Source organism: Sinohyriopsis cumingii, chromosome 16, assembly GCF_028554795.1.
Source record: "Sinohyriopsis cumingii isolate HCF-2022 chromosome 16, ASM2855479v2, whole genome shotgun sequence".
NCBI lineage: Eukaryota > Metazoa > Mollusca > Bivalvia > Unionida > Unionidae > Sinohyriopsis > Sinohyriopsis cumingii.
Window position 1 is genome coordinate 56,943,603 of NC_142976.1, and position 20,593 is coordinate 56,964,195.

Sequence of the window (20,593 nt, forward strand, 5' to 3'; positions counted from 1 at the left end):
TATCATGGGTCTGGTGTACATGAAGAATCCTCAACCCCTGTACACTATTACATACCTGCACAGAAAAGTTGGCAGCATCCTGGAAGACAAAGTAGTCCACATCAGTGTATTTGACTTCCATTACACTGTCTTGCCATTCCCCATAGACGATCAGTAACAACCTGAGCAGGAAGCTAAGGAACAAGAGCAGCCAAAATTCAACCATTTTTGCAGCTGAAAAAGGACAAAGAATAGGATATATGTTGCCAAGATTCATGCCTTCAGGAATACAAATGTGTTTCAAATATCACTGTATAGCCAGTTTTGTGCTGATGTGCCATTAAACCCTACTGAAGCTGCAACTATTACAATTGAAAGAAACAAATATAGACACTTTTGACTGGGTTCAATTTTTTTTATAGGTGCATGCTTGTTCAGATTCCAGTTTCTGTGTTTTATAGTTTCAAAGCAGACTTGCACTCCTGTCCTCAGGCATTACATGCTATGGCTGATTTTCTTGCCCATTATGAAACCTATTAGTGATCTCCTGCCATGGATCATTTACTGTCCTTTCATGTGTAGTATGAGTGCTTCAGTTGTTGTATAAAGTGCATTTCACCATGTGATACGTATACATGTCCGGAGTTGTTAATTATATGGTTGTATAGTTAATTAAAAACCAAAACTTTTATATCAATAAGAAAGCATAATTGTTTCTTGTGAAGCAAATATGTATGTTCTGTGTTCCATTATTTTTTATTATAATTTTAGTAATAAATTTTATCTTGTAAACAACTTTGAATGTTCTAGAATATTCAAATTATTTATTCACTGGAAATACAAAGTGCTCTTAAATAATATTCTTTGTCAGAAACATTAACATGGAAGTATAGTGAATTCAGATAAGGACATCTTGGATTATATTACTGCTGACCACTGCCCTGTGTTCAAACTATATATTGTTTAATTTTCGTGCATGTGCATTTTGTGTAGGATAAAACAAATAACAAAGACCTGTCAAATGTGTCAATCAACAGAATTTTACCAACATTTTAATCAATCTGAAAAGCAATTTGTCATGGATTTGTTACCTTCCATTGCAAATAATCGTCAGTTAATAGGTGTGTGTATAAGTGTGTGTGTGTGTGTGATTTGGATTTTTAACGTAGCTTTAAACAAATTTCAGTCAGTTCACTAATATGTCTGCAGTGTGGCAGTTTATAGTGATGTCTAGCACTGGGGCATCATGCCGCAGACATGTAGCATGATGTCCCACCCAGTCATATTATCCTGACACCAGGTCGACCAGTCCTAACACTAGCCTCTTAATGCTGAGTGCCTAGCGAGGCAGCTGCCAGTACCATTTTTATAGGTCTTTGGGATGATTCGGCTGGGGTTTGAACCCGCAACCTCCTGCATCTGAGGTGGATGCTCTGATCATTAAGCCATCAGAGCGGTCTCATGTAAAAGCTAAAGATTAATACCAAAACAGACCCTTAACATTCTTCCAACATACCCCTCCGCTACTTTATAAATCAGTTGCTAACACAGAATATTATGTAATAAGCTTTTTTCTTTCCTTTTCAAAAACATATTACTATATATTTGATAAAATGTATAAAACAATTTTTTCTATACATGTGTGTTTTAAGTTGGCTAGATGGTGTGGACTTTAAATCTGATGTTGACAAGACACTTCCCATTAGCCATGTAAACTGGTATGTAAAGAAATCAGTTTATTAGTATGATTAGAACACATTCCTGTATTCCTTTTGTTCATCATTAGTAAATAAAATTTCACAAGTGGAAGAATCCAGACAAACGCTGAGTGCACATATTCAAGCTGAACGAATTATTGGAAGAATTAAAGATTTTAAGATAATAGTAGGACCAATGCTGATAACATTGGTAAAAGGAAAGAATGAGTACAAATAACTGCTGTGAGTGATTTGTGGAATTACAGTGTGACCCCTCTATAACACGCTCTGTTATAACACACATTCAAATATAACACAGTTGCTGTGTGTGGGTTACAAAATTTTATTTACATGTATTTTTCTCAGACATGAAAAAATATCTTTTTTAAAAGTACGAAAAAAATGTAAAAGGTTAATTATCATTTTGGGGATGAAATCATGCAAGAATACAAGATGATCGTGGTGTGGCTCATGAAATTTTATATGTATTTTTCTCATATACAAAAAAAACAGTTTATTCTTCTTAAAAGTATGAAAAATAAAGTGTAAAAAGTTTATCATAGGATCGTGTAGGGCTTTGCCACTTTCGCAAACTGCAATTTTGTTTTCCTTACTGGGTTTTTTTTTATTGGTGACACTGTTGGCTGTTTAAACTTGTATAAAAAACGATTGGTTTGGAGTGGAGAAATTCAGAGGCCCCATGAAAGGAAGTCGCAGACTTGATATAAAATGCATTGAAATCTATCTATTTTACGTACACAATTTCTTTGTCCATATTGACAAACCATCTTAATAGTGCATTGTTATAATTCACTTACGTTGACACTGAGCATGAGTACTGTATGTTGTGAGATATCCACTTATTTTGTTGTTGACATTTCTGGTAGCAGAGATTAAACGGACAAGGCATTATCTTGTAATCTATCTTTCATAGGATTTTCAGCCACTCGCTAGTCAATAATATATTTACATAGACTGACATCTGTATGTGGATGGTATGTAAAACTTCTCTTCTTTCCACTCAAAATTAAATTCTTCAGAACATCCACATTTTCTGTACTAATCCTTGTCAACAGACCAGAACACCTGTTTACCCTTTGTTACATTTCTGACACATGAGTGGAAGGCAGCATCACTCTGCTACCACAAATGTAAAAAAAATAGGAAACCATCTTACTTGTTGGTCTATTCAATAGGCAGAGAGGAATTGTTACTACAATCGACCAAATGATGGCCAATTCCTTTTTAAAGATCTACTCACATAAAATAGTTTGCTGAAATTTGAAAGAAAACATTACCTTTGAAGCACAGACTATTATGATAATGTACTAAGCAAATGGAAAAAAATCAGTCTCAATCATGCAATACAATTATTTGATGTTGCTGCCACAATAAGAAATGGGCATTTATTTGGTTCTTAAAAGCTGGCCTTTAGCAGTGACTTCAATAATGCATGCACCTTTCATCAAAGAAAGCCAACTACAATTTTCAATAAAGAACTTTTCTTCAAAGAAGTCAGTACCAAACTTAAATAAAAGCAATAGAATCTGATGGATTTTTCATTTTCCAACATGACCGGATAATGTTTACTTTGCCGTGAAAGTTTCCTTTTTGCAGGGAAAAAGTTTGTGCTTAAGATCACTACCAATGGCAGCTTAAACTGCAAACTAACTTTTACTGACTTGGGATGTACTGAAAAGTAAATGTGCTGCATCATTCGTTACGTGATTGTGTTGTTTATCCAATGAATTCAGACCTATATGACCTGTGACAAAATTACTTTTGGATTAAATGTATGTGATAAGATTCATGGGTGAGCACACAGTGTTGATACTCTATTCATGCTATACATAAGACATGTATATATAAACAGTATACATGTATATCTACCAATCCATGGTTCTCTAAATAAAGTAAAATATTATATATGCTTTCTCTGTTTTCACTACAGGTGTATTTTTAATTTAATATGCATCGATTTAACTGTGCCAATGAAGCACGTATTTTATTGCCCACATTTATTACACACACACACACAATTTTTTTTTGGTACATGCATCGTTTTCTGCAGCTGACTTACCTGGTTGCTTATAACATGGTTTGGTCTATAACATGGTCGGGTTCTATGGCTCCCAACTACCGTGTTATAGCGGGGGTCACACTGTATTAACATGAACCAGCCTTTATTATATAAGTTAAATTAAGCACAGGTGTGATCATGTATTTTTTTAATATCATGAACCTCATGTACATGATGCAATCACTTACTAAATAAGGGTTTGACTGTATAGTGATTGAAACATGTAAATAATGTACTCAGGATTTTGAATCCAGGACTAGACAATATTCTGCAGTACCTATACCGGCTCTTTTCAGGCAACATTTTCATGTAATTGCTCATTTTAGTAGACATTTAATTTCACTTCCTTCTTTTTCTGCCCTATAAAAAATGTGCATGTGTGGAATTTCATTCCCATTACCAGGATGAGTGAATTGATCTATACAATGTTGTTTGTCTCAATTTTTTTATTGCCAGTAAAACATTACTGTAACTGTACATAATTAACACAATGAAACATAAAGTCTGTTTATGAAAGAAAACCTTTCCAACCGAACTGAAACATCCAAAATGTGAGTGCACCTATTTTTAGAAAGAGGGGCTTTCTAAATGTAACCACTCACATTGTAGCTTTGTTACAACAGTCCACTGATAAGATTGCAAATTTCATTTTATTATTTGTCTGTGTACGTGCAGTAATGTCAGGCATACATTAAATAGTATTTGCTTTGCTGATTTTTTTCCAGCATTTTCACAAAAATGAGTTAAATCAACCTTGACTTTACAGTGCTTCTCAAATTCCACAACGTAGCTTTATCCCATACGTCTGAGACCTACATAATTGTATTTTTATGCTAAATCTTCAATAATATAATATTTATACCTTGCTTTCTATGAAATGAATATTTGTCTTAATATATTTGCCCAAATATTTATGAAAACAGACAATCTAACAGAGTGATCCTTCACAAGCACAGCAATATCTACCATTATTTTCCCCCCGACAGTTAAACTTAAAGTTTCAAACTGATCTTATGAAGAAAATAATGCACACCTGGCAGCTGAAATCTTCAGGTTAAAATCTTCAGGTTACCAATTCTAATCCTAAAACTTAAATCACTATTTATGTACTATTTAAGTTTCAAAACACATTTTTATGTTTCTATCATCAAATGATAACTTGCTGAAACTGGCCAATGATGGTTGCTATAACTAGAGACACATATAACACATCTCTGCTATGACTCAGATGGAAAAGGTTAATAGTCAATCAGCTGTCAAAAATATTCCTGTGAATGTGCAAAGGTTTGTTTGTCCATGCAGCTGAAATCAACACCAGCTACTTGATGGCTTGATGTCTATATTTTGCCTTGAGCTACAATACAACACTTGTAATAACTGGCTAAGGTGAGAGAGCCTCTCAAAAGCTATAATCACTCAATGTACATCTAAAAAATCACAGGGCCATGTCATTTTTGCTTTTTTAACAGAAAAAGGTAAACTTTTCATTTCTTAGGCAACTTAATCAACCACTTCACCTGATAACACACAAACACACAAACACACACCCACACACACCCACAAACACTATAAAGAATGCAAAGTTCCAAAAACAGTTGAGTACATTCATTGATTTGAAGTTTTGAATATTCACAATGCTAATTAAGTATTGGAAAAAAGTCATGAGCTAAATATAATATTTTCTTATCATAAGTAAGCAATTTTATCATAACACCAGCACTTTTCCCAATTTGGTTCTTTTAGCTTTTGCAACAAAATCTGTTCCAAAATGAAGATTATGAAAAATACAAGAAATAGGAATGCTAAGCTAAATGTTTTTTATTCAAATTATTCAACAAACTTGAGTTTTCTTTGTGCTAGTAATGTTGCTCTGCAATATATTTTTTTCACCAAAGGTGTCACAGGAAGAAAGAGACTTCAATGAGATGTGCCAAACTGGTTGACGTAAAACATGATCTTTATGACACGTGGTCATCTGGCTGAAGAAATATATCACTGTCATTTACTATCCATACTATCAGTATGAGAAAAGTATATTTCTGAAAAGGTACTCATAGTGTTGCTTACAATTTATCTAACATTCATACATATATAGTGCATGTATGATTCATAGGTAAATTGTAAGCAGCGATACAAGCCCCTATGGGTGAAAGTAAGTGCATCAAAGCAGTCTGACTATTTACCAGAAACCGAACAAACTGAAAATTACAGAACAAAACAAAAATACCCAATAAGTAGATAAATAGTAAAAAATTTCAATGTAGTTTGGCAAGATATTTTACAGTTCATTAGAAACAGGTATACATGCAAAATAAAACTGACCACAGGTCCATGAGATTTTTTTCTTCAAGGAAAATAAATGTTAATTTGTTGTTGTTTGGCCTGTCTTCAATATCTTGCTTACAATGTCCAGTGTTCATTCATAATATATATACACCTACGTACGTATATATATATATATATATATATATATATATATATATATATATATATATATATATATATATATATATATATATATGTGTGTGTGTATGTATATATACAATAAACTGACAACGAACAGTGTGAAACTAGTACAGCTAGCCTAAGTGTTTTTGACTCTTTAATGAGTCTTTTTCAAAGGCAAATACAAAACATAGTCAAGACAAACAAATAAAACAGACAAATGTTTATGTTTGCAAAACTTTACATGGCTGTTTCTAGAGGAATTAAACCTTTAACTTTATTATGTTTCAACTAGTTTATTTCAACTTCTTGCTGATACTGGAAAATATTTTTATTGACCTAGAAATCAATAAGCCATAACGACATCTGTTATTTTGTGTACAGGCTGTACAGAAGAGCGTTTCACGCTGTTCGTTGTCAGATTATTGCATTTATCTTACTCAATCCCTGACACACGTGATCCCTTGCTGGATCCAGTGCACTTGAAAGGAATATTATTCGCCATCTGATTTGTATTCTCTATATATATATATATATATATATATATATATATGGATAACAGGCCAAATTTAAAATTTCATCTCTGGTTAATAAATATGATATTTTTGAGAAGGTCAAAGCATCAGAAATAACAAATTAGAAAATAAATTTATACTCCTTTTCATGGTTTTTGCTCATAGCAAGTGCTAACAACTTTTTTTATTGCCTTAAAAAAGAATTCTCCAAAAAGTGATCATTTTCGTACAGTCAATACATCGAAAAACAAATGGAGTAATGGAATGTTTTTTAGGGTTAATTAATGAAACAGTCACTAAAGAATATAACCAGACTGTTCTTGAGGCATAATTTACAAACGTAAATGGTATATAAAAGGAAATTTTGGGGAAACGTGCCTCGCCCAGCCAATCCAGAATTTGCAGTTTTAATTACTCAGAATTTAAAATTATGAGTATGTCCAATCTAAAGCCAAATTATGTGTAAAGCTTGTTATCATTCATCTTTTATTCATGTTAAAGTGAAAAACAAAAGGGATTGGTAACATCTGCCTACTTACTTTTCAAAAGAAATATATAAGGACAACATAAAAAAGATAATCCAGGTATTTATTCCTTTTAAATGCCTACCTGTATGAGAATTTGTTTAGACTAATTCATCTAAAAATATTATTTTTATGACTGTATGCTGACATAAAATATTCATTTTTCTCTAATATTTCCTATGAAAAGTTAAATACAGTACTGTATATACTTTTTATTTATTTGTTTATTTTGCAGTTGTTTTATTGCATAGTTGGATTGTGCTGGCATTTTTTGTCATAACAATATTAACTTATTTTTAAACAGTGTAAAATAATGATAAAATTACAGATAAACAAAAATGTTTATGCAGGGGGTATGGATGCTACAACAGCCTGAGCTGTGAGTAACCTTAAAAACTTTAAAAGTTTCTTTTAAATTAGTATCGGGTGGGGGTGTCTTATTCTACAAACAGAAAACAATCACATCTCATCGGTAAAGATACAAGTATAAATTTGTATTAATCTTTTTTACTAATACATTAATTTCTATCCAAAGGTATCAAGCAAGTTTTATACTATTTTGTAACAGTAATAATAAAAACAAACTGCTGGTCACTGGTAGCAGTAGCAACAATATTTATATTCATTAAGCATATAGTTCCTACCAAAAGAGTCTGACGTTTTGTCAGTAAAGTACCTTACAATAAATCACCTTAATGTACTATAAATATATGTATATTTATTATACAGATATGGTGATTTCATGTTGTTACAGATTTCATTGTACTTTATTGATAAAACATCTGATCTGGTGGTTGCTACCTCTACCAGGTGCTCAAGGCAGAGAACTACATGCATTTCCGGTTAAAGATTAGACGGAGGGTATGTTATAATACAACTTAATTCCCATGAAACTAAGATAAGTAACTAAACATTCTTGGCACATTCTATATTTAGATAAATAAATAAAACCTCCCCCTGTGTGAAACCCTCCATGATCCACACGTTTTGTGGATTTTTCATCAAAATTTTCTCTGAGCTGTATGAAATTCTTACCAATAACTTACAGTTTAAAAGAAAAGCCAAATGGTCTCCTTTGCGCAAGTTATGATGTAAAATGTTCCCGCTATTCATGAAATTATCCAACCAAAGTTAAAAGAATGGAAGCCCTGTGAAGAGGGGTACCCTATCTGAACAAAGATAGTAAGATGGTGGCACTTGGCCCACCTGAAGTGCCCTCGAGTTATGTTATTATTGCTAATATATATATATATATATATATATATATATATATATATATATATATATATATATATATATATATATATATATATAAAGTTTCTGTATTTTCTATTTTTGCTCTGGTATTTTCGTTTGTTTTGTTACATCAAAATATTTTTTAAAACGGAGTACAATAACCGTCAGTTTAAAATTAATTAAAATTAATTAATTAAAAGTATAACTAGTTATAGAAGTAAGTAAAATCTGATTTTTAATCTTTGGTATGGTTTTATTTATGTGGTATTATTTATTTATTTTTTGTTCTGGCTTGTTCCAGTAAATAGTTTGACCTGCTTCAATCAAAGTGTCAAAACCAACTAGTCCTTGATACTATAATGAAAACAGGCAATAACATTAATCTGTCTCAATATTAATACTGTTTGCATGGTTATCATTTAAAATTTGTGAAAGACTTTAAAGAGATTGTACGAATTTCAGCAAGATCTTCAAGTTTAAAAATAGTTGCAGCCAGTGCCGGATTAAACCCTGTGATCCAGTGTGGAAGCCCTTAGGAAGTCGAAATCTTGGGGCCCCCCTCGCAAATTATTTTTCAATACGTTTTATCAATATTATTTTCATCAGCTGTCGCGGGGTCCCTAGGCCGGTGCTTACTCTGCCGTTTTCGTAATCCGACACTGGTTGCAACTTTAGCCATTACACTTGCTCTCCTCTACTGGTTTCTACCATTAAGTTGAATACACGAATGGTGCTGATCTATCTCTACAGATAAATATCAATGATAGAATAATCAATTCTCTCTCAAAGCGGGATTAAGGCTCAGGGCCGACAAGAGGGAGGGGGCAACCGGGGAATATATCACCGGGGCTCGGGCCCCTAAGGAGTTCGGGGCATAACAACACTTTTTTTATTTTATAAAAGAATTTTTTTGTTTGAACAAGAACTAGGAGAAGTCCGGGTATTTCTTACCCCAGGGCCCGTGATCGCTCTCTACGGCCCTGTTTAGGCCTTCCAAAAATTGAAATCACGTGTCTGTGTGTTTGCTTCCTTAATTTGCTGCAGGAGAAATCATGCTTTCATGTACCGGTACCTTGGGCGATAGTATCTTCAACAAATGGGGATAATAAGCGTCTTTGCTACTATGATATCATCAGACTAGCTCACTAACTATCAAAACCAAAAAACATCCACATTATTCTACTTTAAAAGAATTATTTGTACTATAGTCCACACATCGAAAACACGTGTTTCACGTACCTGGGTGAATTTATCTATGGATTGGTACGGATTTATTTAGACTTCATTAAGAGACAAAATAACTTGTTCACATATATGTGTACATTGTGTTTGTGTTTTTTTGCGGTTGTAAATCGCAATCTGAGTGAAGATATTTTGGATTTGGGGAAACCCTAATTCTTTATTCAAAACTCTCCTCGACCTGCCAAGGTTCGTGCCCTTAACGGGAATTATATAACGCTTGTAACACGTGTGAAACTTGAAACTCGCCATAAAAGTGTTCAGCAAGATCTACTTCATTTATTCATTGTTTAAAAATGTTTATAAACTTCATAACTGTTTAGCCATCTACCGTTTTTCCAAGCGTGTCAAATATTTTATATTTCCAGAAGTACATGGTTCTAGTCCTACCTGTAAGACCTGACGCTGATATTTATGTTATAACACCTAAACAAAATCAAAATGTGCTATGTCTTACATGTAGGATTACCATGGTTCGTGCCCTGAAAATAAATGCCACCAGATGTAAGATTGGTACGTGACATTTAGATCAAAATGTATAAATAGATTATTATTTCCCTCTATTATTAATATATACATCTATAAAATATATAACATTTATTTCAAAAGCATTTTAGCTGTAATTTAACAGATTTAAATAATAATGAGAGACATCAATGAATAAAATATGATGGCATTTGTTAAATGTTTTTCTTTCAAGCTTTTGATAGAATTTAGCAAATAAAAAAAAAAGGGCAATCGTATTTAAAAGATTTGTTTCCTATGCTATTTCATAATAAAGATTTTCCACTTGGATTAAAATATTTAAATGAAAATTTTAATTCTTTATTGTTTAATGATAGATTTATTTTCCCTTAAATAATATAAGTGTATGCTATAATAACCAAGTTTTTGCATTGCCTTTGCTGTCACAAAAATATCAGCTGTGCGTTTCCCATTAATAAAATGGTAACTATAACGAAAACCAACATGTGAACAGTGGCACTGACTTGAACAGCTAATGCTCACTCCAGGGCCACAAACTTGAGGCAAATATGGTATTACCATATTTCATATATTTTTTGTACCCTTTAATTTTTCATACATAATCCAGTTATCAAATTCGTAATTATTTAAATGTATAATAATTTTTTATACATATCACTTTGTATTATTTTTAAAAATCCATTAAATTATGGGACATAAAATTCTACAAAGAAGATTTACGTTTGCAAAAAAGATCGATAATACTGTATTGCCATTTTGTTCTTGCAAAAATTAATAATTGTTGGTGAGAAAATACAATGATTGATGCATAAGCACTCTTATTGCCATTACAATATCTATGGTGTTTATTAACAAAAGACTTCACAGACCATACCATTAAATATTATCATTAATTAGTTTTCCTTATGAAGTCCGTCACCAAAAGAAAACACCATGTGCATTTTAAAATGAGTTCAGCAGCCCTTTGATGTTTTCTTATCGAACAAAAATTACATCTCAGTACATACTGAAGTGAAAACCACAGACCCGTGGTCAACTAGTCTTATTGTTTCATTATAGTCATACAAATGTAAAATAAAAAAACTTTATAATTTTCTGTCATTATTTTGAAAGTCACGGACTCTGTTAAATTGATTCATATATATACATATACTATCTTTTAAGTGATTGTTCTGATTTGATTTGGATATACTTAACATTTTATTGCAAATCTATTCAACCATATACCCTTCTATTATCTTTATTGCCAAGTTCAAATAACAAGTAATGCGTCTGATCGCTTGTCCTTATATCAAATTCTGTATGGACAACGGCTTCAATAGCGGATTGACAGATTTTCATTTCCCTAAAGAGAGCCTCAATTCCCTACTTGCAGCCTTGCTGATTTGACCTATTCTGTAGATTCTTTCCTTCAATCTGGTTTCAACTTGAATAACCAAAGCACTAAGCATGTTTAATTACCATGTAAATAACACTGCATAGCCATGTGATTGTTGTGACAATGTACATCGTAATTAAAACATGAATGAATTGTTGATTTAGCGGTGTTTAATGATAATGGAATATAGTAGGGTCGTAATACTTGAGGATTATCACAATCGTCAGGTAACTCAAAATAGTCTTTTTTTTCTTTGCAAAAGCTACAAATAAAAACTGCCCTGAATAAATATGGTCTTGTACACGGACAAGATTTTTTCATCTCTCTCTCTCGTGTGCGCACCCACACACACACATGTGTGCGCTCACACACATTAACTAAAACGTGATTTCAGGTTCATTTTTTATATTGCAATTTGAAAATGAGATTTTTGCTGCTGTAAAAATATATGTTGCACTTAATTTCTTGACATTGTTGACTCTTATCGTTGCATACAATTTACTAATAAATAATACCCTTAACTAATACATGTTCAAACCATCTTAGTCATTTTGTCAGTCCTACATGTAAGACCTCAATGCTGATATTTGTTTTGACTTGTACGCACTAAAACATAATAACATGTGATATGTCTTACATGCAGGACTATCATTTTGCCAACATTACACAACATAACAGCAATATATGCTCTAAATGCAGATGAACTTTTGCACTGAGACACAATCCTCTCTCTCTCATTCACTAATGACAACAAAAAATCTTTTTGAGTACATGTACTTTTGTTTTATTGCAACTAGATTCTTGAGTTGAGTGCAGAATGAAACAAAAAATATACGTTTACTTTGTTTGTACCGTTAAGTTGTCAAGTAGCATGTGTTCTGTATAATTTGTTCAGGTATGATCCCTTTATTTTTTGTACATGGCCAAAACCTCAAAATGATAATTATTTTACATATAAGTATTCGTACACTGAAATTAATAATTATTTTTTCATGTATGAAAAATTACATTAAATACTGTAGTTAAATTGACATTTCCTTTTGTTTTCTTTCATTTGAATTGTGGTATGTATTTAAATTTTATTTCACTGAATATTTCTTAATGAGTACATACTAACACTGTATTGACCCAGTTGCTGACATCAGGACCATGAGACAAGCATGTAAGGTCATGAGAAACATGGTGCACAAATCAAAGTGAGCATGGTTATAGTTCATTCTACATGGCATCATGAATGAGATCCATATCTTAAGCCCAGTGAATTTTCAGGTTAGCATCATTAAATATAGCTTAAAGTAACTAATTGATTTCGCACACAAAGTATTTCAACCTGTTCGACTCGACAAAGAGCGTAAGACAGCCCATAAAATACATGCTAAAACGTGTTCTTTTTACATTAGATTTTTTGATGCCATCAAAACCTGTGGATCCGTTGATATGTTTATTATGAAATGATCCCATTTGGTTATACAAAGCAGTAATTTAGTTGCATCCCTTTGATTTATTTGCAGTTCCAAAATTGGGCTCTTCTAAAACTCTGAATGAACATGGCAGATTATGTGTTTGCAAACCATCTTTGTCGGAATGTATAGAATTAATTTTTTTTACAGGTTTAAAGTGAAGTTGTTTGTATTTGCAACATGCACTGTGGAGAGAATGTTGGCATATCTCTATGCTACTTTCATATACTGTGGTTGAAATTTCATCATGCATTCAACTTGTGGAAATTGTACATGATCTAAGCACACAATTGAGCAAAATGACCACTCCCATGTTCTCAAAAAATTAGTCCAGAGTACACTAACTCAGTTATTAAAATAGGGAAAACAAATTTTGTCAGAGTAGGTAATACCAGCTTCTCAAAGTGTAATGAATGAATTTCAAAAACTATGAACATAAAGAAAGTTATTGCTTGTTTTCTTAGACAATTTACCTTTAATGTCCAGGAAGTGAAAGTAACTATAAACAAAACTGCGCCCATCATACACCAAAATAAAGACAATTGAAAGTTATTTTAACAACATCAAAGATATATAAGATCTTAGCATAAAAACCTCATTTGTACAAAACTAGAGAATTGTTGATATTTAGTGGGTTGATAGAGAATTTTCAATCACCCTATCCTATATGTTAGTCTCTTGGTCTACTGAAAGCCTTTTTTAAAAACTTTGTGACATATTCATGTTAGAGGCATTCTTGATAGAATGCATTATCAGAGTACTCTGTATGATCTTGAAAATGAAGTCCAGAACCGCATTTCTCCAGAAGCTAAAAATCCTGTCTATAGATAGCAAATTTTAAAATTACTCAGATGAAGACTAGAAACTTGGTGGTCTTGGAAACAGAGACTCTCACTTCATTGAGTTGAATAGCATTATACAGTTTCACTATTTAGTTTGGTATGCAAAAGAGTTTTAAAAATAATATTTTCACAAGAACATTAATGCATCTTAAAACATTTTTCTTTTTTCAGTTACCACTTTGGGACTCCGAGAGTACAAGTAATGGTCTGGAAAGATTGGACTTTGGGATGTTGTTCAGTTTAATTCAGGCTGATGCAAGCAATTTTGAAGCTAAAATAAGTAACAGCTTGCTTTGACATTGTTATGTAGAAACTCCAGAAGTTCATTTACTGTATTGCATTAGGATCAAGCCACTCAAACAGATATGACTGATATTGTCATCAAATGATAACTTGTCACAAAGTCAAGTCTCACTACTGCACCATTTTAATTTGTGATAGAACTTTGATTTCTATTCAAACATGGTAACAGACAGTTTCTTATCCAAAAAGTAAAGTCACAATCAAATACTAGTTTCACAATGGGCATTCGGGGTCTAACAGCATTTATTGATAATAACCCCCAATTTCTTCAAGATCACAAGCTTCATGACACAAGGGTTGTGATCGATGGCAACAACTTCTACTTTTTTCTGTACGACTTTTTCAATATACCATGTCATTATGGTGGTGACTATAATGTGTTCTGCAAGCGAGTTAGGCAGGTGTTTAGTCACTTTAGAACCTGCGGTATTTCACCATATCTTGTGTTTGATGGTGGTTATGAACCAAGTGATCGAAAATTGGCCACGGTATTAGCCAGAGCTTCAAAAAGACGCTATATTGCTGGTTTTATCTCTCATGGTGGTGGAGGAAAGATTTTGCCATTATTGACATATGAAGCCTTTCGTAGGGTTTTAAAAGAAATGGACATTCCTCATGCATCTTGCGCATATGAAGCAGATGATCAGATTGCAGCACTGGCAAATGACTGGAACTGTCCTGTACTTAGCAACGACTCTGATTTTTATGTATTCGATTTAAAAGGAGGATTTATACCGCTTGATTACATAGATTTTAATCTCTGTTCTGTTAAATCACATGAAGATGTTGGGGAATCTGGAGAATCAGATCGTTACCTCCAGGTGAAAATATATCACACAGATAACTTTGTCAAAAGTTTTAATGGTCTGGACAAAGCTGTCCTTCCATTGCTGGCTACTTTACTTGGAAATGACTATGTTGATAGAACAGCCTTTGAAGCATTCTACAAAAAAATAAAGTATCCAAAGCATTCCAGCAAGCATTTTGTATTGCCAAAGAAACACAGACATCTGATAGGTCTGATGCATTGGCTTAACTGTCTATCCAGTATTGAATCTGGACTCGAACAAGTGCTGGAGCTTACTCCAAAAGACAAGAGAGATGTACTAAAGGACACCATACTGCGGTCCATGGAGGGTTACACCAACAACTACACGTACAAATACTTGAACCTTTTCAAGTTTTTCACAGAAGGGGATACGACAGAATTAGCAGAAATGGGTGACTTATGTGACTATTATGGCAATCCATTGCCAGCCTGGTTCACAACAGCCTTGCGTACCTGTCAGATTCCCATAGTGTTGCAGAATGTGGCAGTGTTACACAGAGTAATCTTGAACTGTCAGGTAGAGCAGATGACTGAAACTTCAGCCTCTAGGTGCTCTGCTAAGGTGAGGCAAATAGTGTATGGTCTTGTAATGAGCTCTACTGATGGTAGATTGGAAAAAAAGTCAGACACAGTTGGGAAGGGTAGTCGTGACATTATTGTGGAGGAGTATGACAGAGAAATGAAGAATCTCAAGAAATTCTACATGGAACCAATAAAGGAGATTCCAGGTTATGAAGATGCACCTTCATTGGAAGAGATCCCTAAGTTGTCACAGAGCCAGCGACAGGACATCATCTTCTCTAGTTTGGGAATTCCTAGAGATATATTTACTGATAATACGATGTCATTAAGTCTGGTCTTCTTTGCCATTTGGATATGGGTGCAGAATTCGGTTCCCAAAATCTCCTTGAATCATCTGAAAGCATATATTGTAAATCTAATCATGCTACACTTAAAGGACTGGAGGGAGGGTAATGGGCAAGTATCTGGTCCTCGAGAGATGCTGGATAGCCAGTTCCATCTTGTATTCAGGGAATTGTCTGAGAAAAATTTGAATCAACTTTGGAAAAACTTGGAGAAATTTTTTAAGAAACCTGAACATACAAAGAAGAATCCAATCGAGCCAGATGTGATCCATGGATATTCTCAGCTTCAGGCCTGTCTGCATGATCTGATTTGTCTTAATCGGCTCCTCCTTTGCCCATTCCCAACACCTTGCTTAGAACTAATATTCCATGGTACCTTCTTGTACAGTTTCTGTAGAGAGCTTCACTGTAGAACCAACCCAGACTTGTACATTACAGAGATGTTTGTGAAAAACAATCCAGTATTGCACTTGTACAACAACTTGTTATCTGCATTAACTGGAGTTGTTTCATTGCAGTTTGTAGAACAATCTGTACCACATAGAAAGAAAAATTGTGGGAAAAATGCCAAGAAAAAAAGAAAGAAAGAGGAAAAATTGTTGGAGAAGGCTGATCCAGAAAATAGAACTGAGACAACAAAGACAGAGACCAATTTAGAATATCTGGAAATGAACTGTTCCATTGACAACCGATTTTCATTACTTCAGTTGGATGATGAAAGTGAACAAAAAGAAATTTTTTCCTAATGTAACTCTCCTTAAATTAAAGAACTTTTAGGTAGTATCAACATTATTTACAAATATTTTATCCTGAGCCCAACTTAGTTGGTCTGGGGATATATAAATGGATTCTGTCAGTTGTCCACTTTTATTTCCATATGATAATTCCAAAACAGTTCAGGGAAGCAATATCTCAGTGAAATTTGGTACACATATTAGACAGTGTGTGATTTGCTATTCACAGTTCTTCAATTTAAATAATTTTGATTTTTTTTTTGTCCATTTATCTTTCCAGCCATTTTTTAAAATATTTTTGTTTAATGGATTATCTCAGTGAAATTTTTTACATATATTTGACAGTATGTGTAGATGTACTTTCAATACTTTTAATGTCTGCATCCATAAGTCTGTTCATCCACACATACATGTTCAGTTTAATTTCTGGAGTATACTTATTACTCCATAAACATTCATGACAACACCATGAAATGTGGTATACATATACCATGAAATGTACATATACCATGAAATGTAGTATACTACCATGAAATGTGGTATACATATACTATGAAATGTACATATACCATGAAATGTGGTATACTACCATGAAATGTGGTATACATAATTAGACTGTGGGTCTAGATGTGCTATTTGCTATTCTAAATTCTTCACTTTTAGTGTTTTTAATGTTTTTATCCCTGTGCCTGTCCATCCATCTATTCATTATCCACACTCGTTTCCTGGGTCAAACTCCTCTAAGACATCTCTATACAATTTTGTACATATATTAAACTAGAGGTATCTACATCATTTTTGCTTTTCATCATTCTTGTGTTTTAATATGTGTAACATTTTCATCCCTCTTTTATTATTCATTCATACTTTTATTTCTGGAGTATAACTATAAAACTATTTATCTCTTAGAAACGTGGAATACATATTAAAATAGTGGTCATGATGTGATTTTTGCTCATGTTTTTGTTTTTGTTTATATTTTTCTGTCACTTTTGTTTCCTGAGCATAACTCCAGAATCATTCAATATATCTTTATGAACTTTATAAAAATATTGGACTAGTTATCTATAAGTGCATTTTGCTGTTATGAATTCTTCATTTTTCAGTATTTTTGAGGTTATTGTCCTTTCATCTGTCTGTCTGGAACAAAACTTTGAGACCATCTTTATGACACTTTGTTTATGTATCAGACTAGTAATGTAGATAACAAATGTCAGTAGGAAGTGACAAGAAATCATCAACCATGCTGCTATTTTCTAATTCTTTTGCTAATGTAATTTAGGTCTGACTAACAAACGGACGATCTAAAATTTTGCACTTGCAACAAGATGGTATGTTTCATAAAATTTGGTTACATACTAGTTCATATAGATATGATTTCACAATAGCATTAAGCTATTTGGCAAAGGGAGAAGATAGAAACAATTACAAATCTGCAATATATTTTCTCTATGATAGACTGAAATCAAATTCTGCAATTTCTCACGTGAATAAGTTTCTTTAATGTATTTTTGCTTATTGCTTTTATTAATGTTCAGTACGATGCTTATGCCATTATAAGATAAAGAATGTTCTGTATTTAAAACTTTTTGAAATTCCAAGAAATATATATTTGCTATAGTTTCTGTCATATCTTCACTTATTAGAGAATAATCAAACTTGAAACAATAATTTTGTACTTGTTTGTATGTTATACACAGTGTATAATAGGTTTTATTCGTTTAGGAAGAGTGATCATTATTGCTTGAATAATTTCAAAATGTCTGGAAATAGTGACACAATCTCATTAGAGCAACTTGCCGTGTGCATATTATCAGATCAGTTTATTTACACAATTTTTATAAGAGTTGTTTAGTTTTGGACTTGCAGCAGAATGCAGTGTATGACAGAATTTTCTGAAGAACAACCTTTCTCACAGATTTCAAAGGATTGATACAAAACTTGGAAAATGCAATCATCATCTGAAGACAGATTGCAGTTTTCCTTATTTTTAGCTCAGTTGATCATCGTATGTCCCATTTGATATAACAATTTTAAACTCTTCTATTTTCATTTTCATGGAAATACAGCTAATTCTGATTGTCTTATGTAAAACTGCATTCTTTTACAAGTTGCTTCTTCGTTTTTTTTTCTTGTATATGGGCCATAAAGTGGAGCATTCTGTGTCAAGATGTTTGTCCATTCATCCTTTCTTTGGTTACTACCAGTAATTTTGTTTCCATGCAATAGCTTGATTTGGCCAACAACTACAGTTAATTAACATTTTAGATGCTTTGCATGTGGAGAAAGGAAGAACTCTATCAATTTTAAGTCAAAAAGAATAAAGTTAAAGGTAACTGACAGAAGAAGGATAATGGTTTCCTCACAATAACTAGTATTTCACCGTTTAAAGTTTCAAACTTTGTGGATAAGTGCAAGAAAAATAACCTATAAAAAAATCAGAGGTCAATGTCAAGGTCAGACTAACTGAAAAAAGAAACATGGTTTCTGTACAGTAACCTTTTCTATCAGATATAGTGCAAAAAACATTGTAGATAGTTTGCACTTTGAAAAAGAAAGAACTTCAATGATTTCAGATTCAAGAGGACAAACTTGAAGGTAACTGTCATGGAAAAAAAATGGTTTCTGTTCAGAAACTCATTTTTCACCATTTACAGTTACCAAACTTTGTTAATGACTTTGCACTTTGGGTTCGAGAAAAAAATATAGAAAATGGGGGTCAGAGATCAGGGTCACTGTGACTGAAAGCAGAAAATATTTCTGCATAATAACCTTTTCCATTATATATTGTTACCAAACATCGTTGATGGATGACATTTGAAGAAAGGAAGAACTCTACATATTTTGGAGTAAGAAGGACAAAGGTCAAGGTAACAGTGGCAGAATGAAGAATAATAGTTTCCAAAGTTTGTGGATGGCTTGCTCTCTGTGTCAAAGGTTAAAGTCACATTGACTGAAAGAAGAACTATTTCTGCACAAAACATTAGTAATGAATCATGTACTGGCATCAATTTTTGTAGATGGCTTGTGAGTCAGTCTTTATGGATTGCTTGCACTTTGGTATTGAAGAAACCTTTTGATTCAACAGTCTTAAGATTAAAAGTCAAGGTAACTCTCAAAAGAAGAAATATGGCTTCTACACAGAAATTTCAATTCTCAATTATGTACCATAACTTGCATGTTGGGTAAGAAAAAAGCCTGTTGATTTTGGGGTCCAAAGGATAAAAGGTCAAGTTCTCTATGACTAAATAAATGTAAATGGTTTTTGCTTAATAACTTTAAGTTCTAGACCATGTACTGTGACCAAAGTTTTAAGGGGGGTATTGAACTTCAGGTATTAAATAGGCCTATTGAATTTAAAGTCAGAAGATCAAACATCAAGGTCTTTGTGGCTCTAAGAAAAATTGGTTTTGCGGAATAACATTTTAGAGTAAAATCCTTGACCAAACTTGGTGGATGATTTATACTTACAGTAAATAGAAAGCAATGTATTCTTGGGTATTAAGATCAGAGGTCATGGTTAGCAAAATAAGGAAATAATGGTTTCTACACATTAGGTTTAGTTCAAGACCATATACCTTAACCAGAGGTCAATGTCACTGACACCTGTTCATTAATCTCCAGAACTCACCAAACCCTACTAGTTCCTACATGAAATACAGGTTAAGTGTATAATGTGTCCTCAATGGTATTCTTGTATGAAAGCAGTAAAAGCAATGGAAGTGATTTTGATATGACATTTGATTACCCTGTTTATGATGAAGATGGTTACAGTAAACAAATTATGGATGCAATAATTGAAGATCTTTTCACAGATAATTTATTGAATGAGAGATCTGAAACTCCTGATACTTAGTTGTATACAAAGAAATTGCTAAATACAATTTTAACAGATGATACACTATTAACTAATTAAACCTCGTTAAAAAATTGCAGGGTAAACCATGGCATTAACAAGAAGTTGGTGGATAATCAATACA

General features: G+C 32.9%; 2 protein-coding genes across 3 annotated transcripts in view; one reads left to right on the forward strand and one right to left on the reverse strand.

Annotated features, from left to right (window-relative positions):
- The window catches only part of LOC149780472 (GPI alpha-1,4-mannosyltransferase I, catalytic subunit-like), a 40,759-nt gene extending 31,188 nt beyond the window's left edge, over positions 1–9,571 (reverse strand). Inside the window, exons 1-2 of one of the 2 annotated variants that reach the window (XM_089937433.1) lie at positions 9,428–9,571; positions 56–213 (exon numbers count right to left, since the gene is read on the reverse strand). In XM_089937433.1, the coding sequence (XP_089793559.1) occupies positions 56–205 (150 nt within the window). In that variant the 5' untranslated portion in view covers positions 206–213; positions 9,428–9,571. The remainder of the gene's footprint in view (positions 1–55; positions 214–9,427) is intronic. The other variant, XM_089937432.1, reaches the window with a different exon arrangement.
- Positions 9,572–9,598: 27 nt separating this feature from the next.
- LOC149780473 (single-strand DNA endonuclease ASTE1-like) lies at positions 9,599–18,723 on the forward strand. Its single transcript, XM_089937428.1, has 2 exons — positions 9,599–9,739; positions 14,053–18,723. The coding sequence occupies exon 2, from the start codon at positions 14,403–14,405 to the stop codon at positions 16,623–16,625; it is 2,223 nt and encodes a 740-aa protein (XP_089793554.1). The 5' UTR covers positions 9,599–9,739; positions 14,053–14,402; the 3' UTR covers positions 16,626–18,723.
- Positions 18,724–20,593: the final 1,870 nt, after the last annotated feature.